General features: G+C 34.8%; 2 protein-coding genes across 2 annotated transcripts; both read left to right on the forward strand.

The window, feature by feature from the left end:
- The first annotated feature begins 800 nt into the window (after window positions 1–800).
- On the forward strand, window positions 801–3216 carry LOC130736973 (uncharacterized). The gene is made up of 4 exons (XM_057588746.1): window positions 801–1089; window positions 1720–2252; window positions 2410–2531; window positions 2766–3216. The coding sequence occupies exons 1-4, from the start codon at window positions 801–803 to the stop codon at window positions 3214–3216; spliced, it is 1395 nt and encodes a 464-aa protein (XP_057444729.1).
- Window positions 3217–4265: 1049 nt separating this feature from the next.
- On the forward strand, window positions 4266–7953 carry LOC130739240 (uncharacterized). Its single transcript, XM_057591494.1, has 6 exons — window positions 4266–4548; window positions 5312–5612; window positions 5799–5905; window positions 6017–6149; window positions 6275–6469; window positions 7417–7953. Exons 2-6 carry the CDS (start codon window positions 5337–5339, stop codon window positions 7735–7737), a joined length of 1032 nt encoding a protein of 343 aa, XP_057447477.1. The 5' UTR covers window positions 4266–4548; window positions 5312–5336; the 3' UTR covers window positions 7738–7953.
- The last annotated feature ends 323 nt before the right edge of the window (window positions 7954–8276 follow it).

Here is an 8276-nt window from a genome sequence, read left to right on the forward strand (position 1 = left end):
TTAAAAAAACTTTCAAAAGATAACATTATTTTTTTTAACCGTGGGAATTGAAGTGGCTCTAGTTCACCTTCCTTCAGAGTTCTTACTTTTCTTCTTTCAAGTTCCATGCCTAAGGCTAAGCTTTTTCCTTCCAAGATCATCATCTTCCCCTCATTGCTTGGATCTGTGAGATTGTGATTCAACAAGAAAGCAAGTCATTCTCCTTCATGGTGTAAGCAATTTTTTTCTCTTTTATTTCAAATCTATCTATAATCTATTTCTATTTACAACGTTTGATGACAAGTTTTATAGAGAGAAAATAAAATAGTCATAGAGATTGTGTCTCACTAGTTACTACCTCCTTGTTGCTTGCTATAGCCTATAGCCAATGGATTTTGTTGGGAGAGGAAAGTTACTTACTTTCATTGAATGGGTTATTTTGTGTAAGGAATTAGAGAGTTCCATTTAACTAATAAAACGCAACAAAAACAGAGGGATTTGAACAGTATTAGACATTAGTGTGTGAGTAAATTGTTGATTTTCTTCACAAGTTAGAGGAAAGGTTCATGACTTCATCAGTTAACGATACTAATTTATAGACCCATTGTACATAAATTCTAATTAATGACAATCAAGGTAAAAAGGAATAAAACACATCCTAATGACTATCCTAATGTATGTGCATTGCCTTTCTATGTATATTTTAATTATATGCTTTCTCTTAGTCTATATTTCATTTTGTAAGCTCTTTTTGTAGTCAAAAAATTACATTCTTACCTATTTCTTCTTGGGCTCTTGACAGTGTGTAATAGTGTAATACTATGACAACTCAAAAAAGCATTGGTTCATTCTTTAAGAAGAAAGAAGGCAATAGTAGCAATCAACCTCAAACTATTGCTACACCATCTATCCCACCACAAGATGAACGACCTTCAAAATGTAGAAGAATTCAACCAGAAGAAATGAATGTTGTTGATATAGAGCGTGATCCTGGATTGCGTCCAATGATGTGGGAGTTCCCTTTTAATCAAAGAGATGAAATACGTCGTGCTTATCTTAAGGTTGGTCCATATCAACCAAGGAATATAGAATTTCCTTTTTCAGGAGAAGGTAATAATCGTCGACGATTTCAAGCTTCTTGGCTCGATGCACATTCATATTGGTTGGAGTACTCACCTAAGAATGATGCTATATATTGTCTACCATGTTATTTATTTGGCAAGAATGAACCGGGACATGCAAATGCATTTATAGTTGATGGCTTTTGTAGATGAAAGAAAGTCAATGAAGGAGTACATTGTCCTCTACTAGTACATGTGGGAAAAAATCCTAACTCCTCACATAGAGTTGCTGTAAAATCTTGTGAGGATCTCAAGAACCAATCTCAACATATCCAAAGATTATTTGGAAAACAAGCATCAAAAGAAGTTGAAAATAACCGACTACGGCTTAAGGCTACAATTGATAGTATTCGTTGGTTAACTTCCCAAGCATGTGCTTTTAGAGGAAATGATGAAAGCTTTGACTCAAAAAATAAGTGGAATTTTATTGAGTTGTTAAAGTTTTTAGCAACTTATAATGACAAAGTTGCTAGTGTTGTGCTAGAGAATGCTCAACAAAATGCCACATACACATCTCCTAAAATTCAAAAGGAGATTTTGCAAATCATTGCTAGTAAAGTAAGAAATGCTATTAGGAAATAAATTGGTGATGTCAAATTTTGCATTCTTATTGATGAAGCTCGAGATGAATCAAAGAGGGAGCAAATGGCTATCATTTTGAGATTTGTTGATAAAGATGGTTTTGTTCGAGAACGCTTTTTCCATGTTGTGCATGTCAAAGATACCATGTCATCAACTCTTAAAAATGAGGTATGTGCAGTTCTTTCCCATTATGATCTTCATGTTGAAAATATTAGGGGGCAAGGTTATGATTGTGCTAGTAATATGCGTGGTGAGTGGAATGGGTTACAATCTCTATTTCTCAAAGAATGTCCTTATGCATATTATGTTCATTGCATGGCTCATAGATTGCAATTGGCATTGGTTACGGCATCTAGAGAAGTTAAGCAAGTTCATCAATTCTTTGAGAGTTTGACATCTATTATAAATGTTGTTGGTAGTTCTTCTAAGAGGCATGATGAGCTTCAAGATGCACAAGCATTGCACATTCAAAATCAGATTTCTAATAATGAAATTGAGACTAAAAAAAGGAGGAAATCAAATTGGTACATTGCAAAGAGCTGGAGATACTCAATGGAGTTCTCATTATCAGTCAATATATAGTCTGTTAAGAATATATGCACCAATATGCTCTGTTCTCAATAATATTTCTGAAAGAGGAGCAAATTACGCTCAAAGGGGCGATGCAGAGGCAGCTTTCTTGACATTGACTTCATTTGATTTTGTTTTCATATTGCACTTGATGAAGCAAATTATGGAAATAACAAATCTTTTATGCAAAGCTTTACAACAACAATCTCAAGATATTGTAAATGCTATGCATCTTGTTTCAACTACAAAATCACTACTTCAAAAGTTAAGAGAGGATGGGTGAGTTATTTGAGAGTGTCACATCATTTTATACTAGCAATGCTATTGATATTCCTGATTTGAATAGTTAATATATTAGAGGTCAGCGCAAGCCTCGTCATAAGACTGATGACACTTCTATGACTATGGAGCACTATTTTAAATATGATATATTTACAGCTGCCATAGAATTTCAATTGCAAGAGTTAAATGCAAGATTTTGTGATAAAACTGTGGAATTACTCATGCTCTAAGTCCTAAAGAGGCATTCAAGTCTTTCAAGGTTGATGATATATGCAAGTTGGTTGAGAAATATTATCCAAAAGATTTTACTGATCAAGAGAATATTCACTTGAGGATTCAACTACAACATTATGAGCTTGATGTTTTAAAGCATTTTGATTTTCAAGAAATTTCAACACTTTGTGAGTTATGCAGGGTTTTATCATCTTTTGGGAAATCAACAATTTATCACTTGGTTGATAGAGTAATTCGTCTTGTCTTGACTCTCCCAATTTCAACTGCAACAACAGAGCGTGCTTTTTCAACAATGAAGCTTGTGAAAACTAGGCTTCACAATAAAATGGAAGATGATTTTCTTGCAGATACTATGACTATTTATATTGAAAAGGATATTACAAAGACATTCACCATTGAAGAAATTATGGAAGAGTTCTACCAAATCAAGAATCGTAGAAGAATATGACTTTGATGATTGAAATGAAATGCATATTTAGTTATTAAGAATCGCATATTTTTTGTAGGCGGTGTTTACCTATTAGTTATCATGTTTAGTTTTATCATGTAATATTTTATATGAACTAAATATTATATAATTGCTAATAGCATAATTGAAAAAAAGCATAATTGAAAAAAATTATTTAGTCTGTCATATATTTTTTCGCCCCTAGACCTTATTTTCTTGGTTCCGTCCCTGATGAAATTTCTATAAGAATTGGAACTAGGGACCTAGAAGCAAATCAAATAACTAGAGCAAGTATTATACATCAAATTCCAAAATCTCTCAATCAAAAACTTGTCAGCTAGACAAATCCCATCAAATCTTAACATAATCAATTAATTAATTCATGTCTAAAGACTAAAATGATAAAGCATCATTTCAAAACTCCAATCTCACACCTTTCTAGTGTTGGAGAGTCATTGATTGCTCAAGAAACAGGCCACCTAATATTATAAGAACAACAATAGTAAACCAAAATTCAAAATTCAAAAGAAGCAGAGTGGAGGAGTAATTACTATTAATAAAAACAATAATGATGATTGATGAATGAGAACAAGTTTTAAAATTCGAAGGAATCATAGTAGTACTGTAATTAAGCCAGAGAAGGAGTGTGATTGGTAATTTTAGTGAAACAGTTGGGGACAAATAGAAAAATAAATTAATGAGAAGAAGAAAAAAAGTGAAATTACATCTCTGAGTAAAAGAAGCTCGAGTCTCTTAAGAAAAATATTGTATGTTACGAAACGAAAGATAACCGAAGTGCATATTTTCTCTTTTATCAAAGACAACCCTCGTAAATAACCACTTTTGCTCTTATTTAGCAGAGCTCATCTCTTAAACATGTAGTCTTGATTTCGATTGTTAAATTAAATCCATAGTATGAAAAAACACTATTGAGACTAGGGATTCCACTTTAATGCGTGACAATACTCGGGAATTAGTTTCTCAGTTATCGGGTCGGGTGAGGAAAAAAAATAAAGGTGGTGAAATTAATTTGGTTCACCTGATTCCGGTGTCCATCGCGATCACATGCAAATGCAGTATTTATTATTAGCCTCCAAATTTGCCGGCCCCGGTCCAGTTCCTTCAATACGGCGTCGTTTTAGGCCTCGAAACTCTTGTCTATTTCCTTCTCTTCTCTCGTCGGTTACTATAAACGCAACCCAATCATCTCTCTTTCTTCTTCTTCTTCTTCTTCACACTGAGTTGACTCGGTCTTCGTAACTCGCTCTCTGGTCTCAGCTACTCATCGCTGTTTCTGCATTTTCTCCTCCGATCACTCTCTCTCTTCATCCGGTACTCTCTTCTCTCTCTCTCTCTCTCTCTATCTAGTTTCCACTGTAATTGAACACGTGCTTATGATCCGTACACGCAGTGCGATTACTGTGTCATTTTGATTTTGCGTATTTGAATCGAATGCTATGATGTTAGGGTTTGGTGTCGAAATGCGAGTGATGATTCGAGTAGTGAAGTGCATAACATACCGAGATCTTGCAGCACATTACTGATTTTTTTTTTGGTTTTCTTGTTGATTGAATCTGTTGGTTAATCGCTTTTGATATCTACGTTGTGTTCTGATTCTTGGTTCCATTTTGATCTACTTAATCATGTGTGATGACTGGAATTATGATTTCTTATTTGGTGTATAGAGACTTGTGTGGCGTGATTTGCTGTGTGTCTGGCTTGTTTGAAGTGGAAGTTCAGTTCTAAGATTGTAATTGGTTGCTGCAAGAATAGATTTCTTTTGAAATTCAATCTTCTTTGTTTCTTGGATTAATGAGACTGAGAACAAGGAAACATGTGAATCAGAATGAATCAAAGTTTAGGAGAGGAGTCGAAAATCACGAGTGAATCAGAATGAGGGAAATTCATTTTTGGAGTGAGATTTTTTTTAAATGTCAGTGCACTGTAGACTAGTTACATGAACTGTTTTTTCTTGCTGAGTTCAGATCTTGACTTAAGAGTTTAATGTTGGTTGTCAGATTCCTCTCTTTAAGTTGTACTTGTTTTTAGAAATTGAATGGTGTTTTGAGTAGCTATCATTGTTGAGTTTGATCAGGTGTGTAAGACTGAAGCTGACAGCGATGTCAGAGAATGCTCTTAGGGATCTCAATACAATTCCTGGAGCTGAAAGGAAGAATGAGGACTCCAGTAAGGCCTGTTTAACCAAGCCTTCCGCTGACAATGCTGGTGAAAATGCCGAAGAACGACAAAAGAAAAAGAGTTGCGCCTCCTTGGATTCTCCATCTGTTAATGGAAACCAGGATGGGACTGCTAATTCTGGTGTAGAGATTATAGAAGTAGAATACATTGATTCTGAGAACTTGAATGATCTAGAAGATGTTGATACTTGTCTCAAGGTATTATGTTATCCATTTTTTGGGTAAAGGGACTAGCGGGGTTTGACAGTTGAGAACTGTTGAAATTGGCCTCGTTTAATATAGTGGGGATTTTATTTTATTTTTAGTTATTTACAGTTGATTATTGGCTTATAAGGAATTGAAACCCTGTATTATCTGAAAATAATTATTTTGGTTTTGTTACAGACCCTCTTATCTGGACTTGACTCGAAGGATTGGGTCCTGCTTTGTGATTCATTAAATAATGTACGCCGTTTATCTATATTCCACAAGGAAGCAATGCTTGATATGCTGTAAGTTTAATTTTATATATATTATGGTTTTTAAATTCAGATATCATTGATTAGTATGTTTTGATTTTTGTTTTGATTTATTGAATTACTTATTTGTTGTCTGGTAAACAGGGGGGATGTGATCACATCTATTGCAAAGTCCCTGAAAAATCCTAGAAGTGCTGTTTGCAAAACTGCCCTTATGACCTGCGCTGACATTTTCAGTGTTTATAATGATCTTATAATAGATTCACTGGATCCTCTTGTAAGTCAACATTACTTATTTGTACTGGTAAATTTGCTGACACGCATTGTGGAATCAAATCATAAACTTGATAGTATTATTAGTAAATTAATGTGCTCTATGTGGAACAAATATGGTGGATGCAGCTAGTACAGCTTCTTCTCAAGTCTTCCCAGGACAAACGCTTTGTATGTGAGGCAGCGGAAAGAGCCTTGATATCAATGACTACTTGGATTTCTCCTATTACTTTGTTGCCAAAATTGCAACCATGCCTTAAGAACAAGAATCCCCGTATTCGTGCAAAGGCATCAATGTGCTTTTCTCGAAGTGTTCCACGACTGGTACGGGTACACATGATTTTTGCTTATATTGATGACATTTAAGACTTGTTCATATGCATGACTTTGGCCTTAAAGTGATTTTTTGTGTCACAAAAAGATAAAACAATAAAAACGTTAGGAAACAGATTAGTGATGCAAGAAAAGAACCTTTCTCACCATCGACATTGAAATCTTAAAATGTTGTTGTCTTGATTTAGAATATGATTGTTTTGTGCCAATTCTGTTTCAGTTCCAAATTTATTCAACAAAGCTTCACATCTATGTTTGATTAGGGGAATGGTTTATAATGACCATGCATAGAAATCATGTTTTTTATTGCTATACTTCCATACATAGCCTCATTTAGTAGATGGATTGTTTTTTCAGTGATAAAGGAGTAGAAGTCTTATTTGATAGATCGCATGTCCTAAAATTTCTTTGATCATTGGGTACATGTATTATGTTTCTTGGTTAATGCTAATCTGTTTAACCTGCTGGTAGTACTTATCTTATATCTTTCTAGTCTTATGGTGCAATCAGTGAAACTTTTGTAAAACAAGCAACATATATATACTCATATTATATCTATTTGTAAATTTCTCTTCCTCTATTTTGTTTAAAATAATTTCAGGCTTGCTTCAGTAGTTATATTAGTCAGAATACCCATATGAATGGATCCTTATAATGAGGCTGCCATAAATAGCTCAATTGTATTTGTTACTATTTTTTGATCAATTCTTGTTATCATGTTTATAGATCCAGTGCTTCAAAATCTGTTGAAGGGTGGGTTTAGGCCATTTAATAAATGGTTGCTATACTTTTAAGTTGTTTGCATGGATGCCCTCTATAGTTGGAATTTGGAAGGGACACAGTTAAAGTAGATAGGATAATTAGTATGGCTTAACTTTTGCAATTTGGTTTGGCGATTAAGATTTGCTGCTTTCTGTCCTTGAACTGTATTTGAACAGGGTGCAGAAGGCATAAAGACATACGGGATTGACAAATTGATCCAAGTAGCTGCAGCACAGTTGAGTGACCAGCTCCCTGAGTCCAGGGAAGCGGCTCGAGCTCTCCTCATTGAGCTTCAAAATGTGTATGAGAAATTTCAGGATCTTATGCCAGCTACTGTCTCTGAGCAGCCGGAAACTGTCTCTGAGCAGCCGGAGACTGTCTCTGAGAAGCCGGAGCCAGGATCTTGGGAGAGCTTCTGCCAGTCACAACTTTCTCCTTTAAGTGCTCAAGCTGTACTTCGTGTTACCAGTATCGCTAGGGAAGGTCTTGTTTCATGACATACGCATAAGCTTCACTTACCATACTTCACGATTTCCTGGTTTGCTTGTCATTTTTCTTCTGTAAATACAGTGCGACAATTGAGATGATTGAGTTGCTGTCGAAGCACGTATGAGCTGAAGATTTATGATGTATTTTTTCCCTAGTTGTGGTTACCTATGTTACCTTGATTCATATTTGATAGATATATAAATCACGTTAATTCCGTTGTTCCATGTTTTTGCTATCTGCTTCTATAAAAATTAAAATTCTTTCCTTTAATGAGGATTGTGAGGTTTGAGGACTCATTCTGTGTATCTCAATTGTGTAATTCATGACCAAGGCACCTGTAATTGTGCATCTTCATAACAATGTCATGCTATATTAAAGCATTTTCCTGTTAGATAATTCACAAAGTTTAGAGGTTGAATGATGCAGTCATTATTGGGAATAGTCTCAGGTGGAAGAAATGCTGCAATATATAGAGCAAACAAATGTTGGTTTTAATCATCCTCTTGTTTAACTGGTGAACGATGTTAAGTTGGTTCAGGTGTTACAT

Source organism: Lotus japonicus, chromosome 2 (assembly GCF_012489685.1).
Source record: "Lotus japonicus ecotype B-129 chromosome 2, LjGifu_v1.2".
Classification (NCBI taxonomy): domain Eukaryota; kingdom Viridiplantae; phylum Streptophyta; class Magnoliopsida; order Fabales; family Fabaceae; genus Lotus; species Lotus japonicus.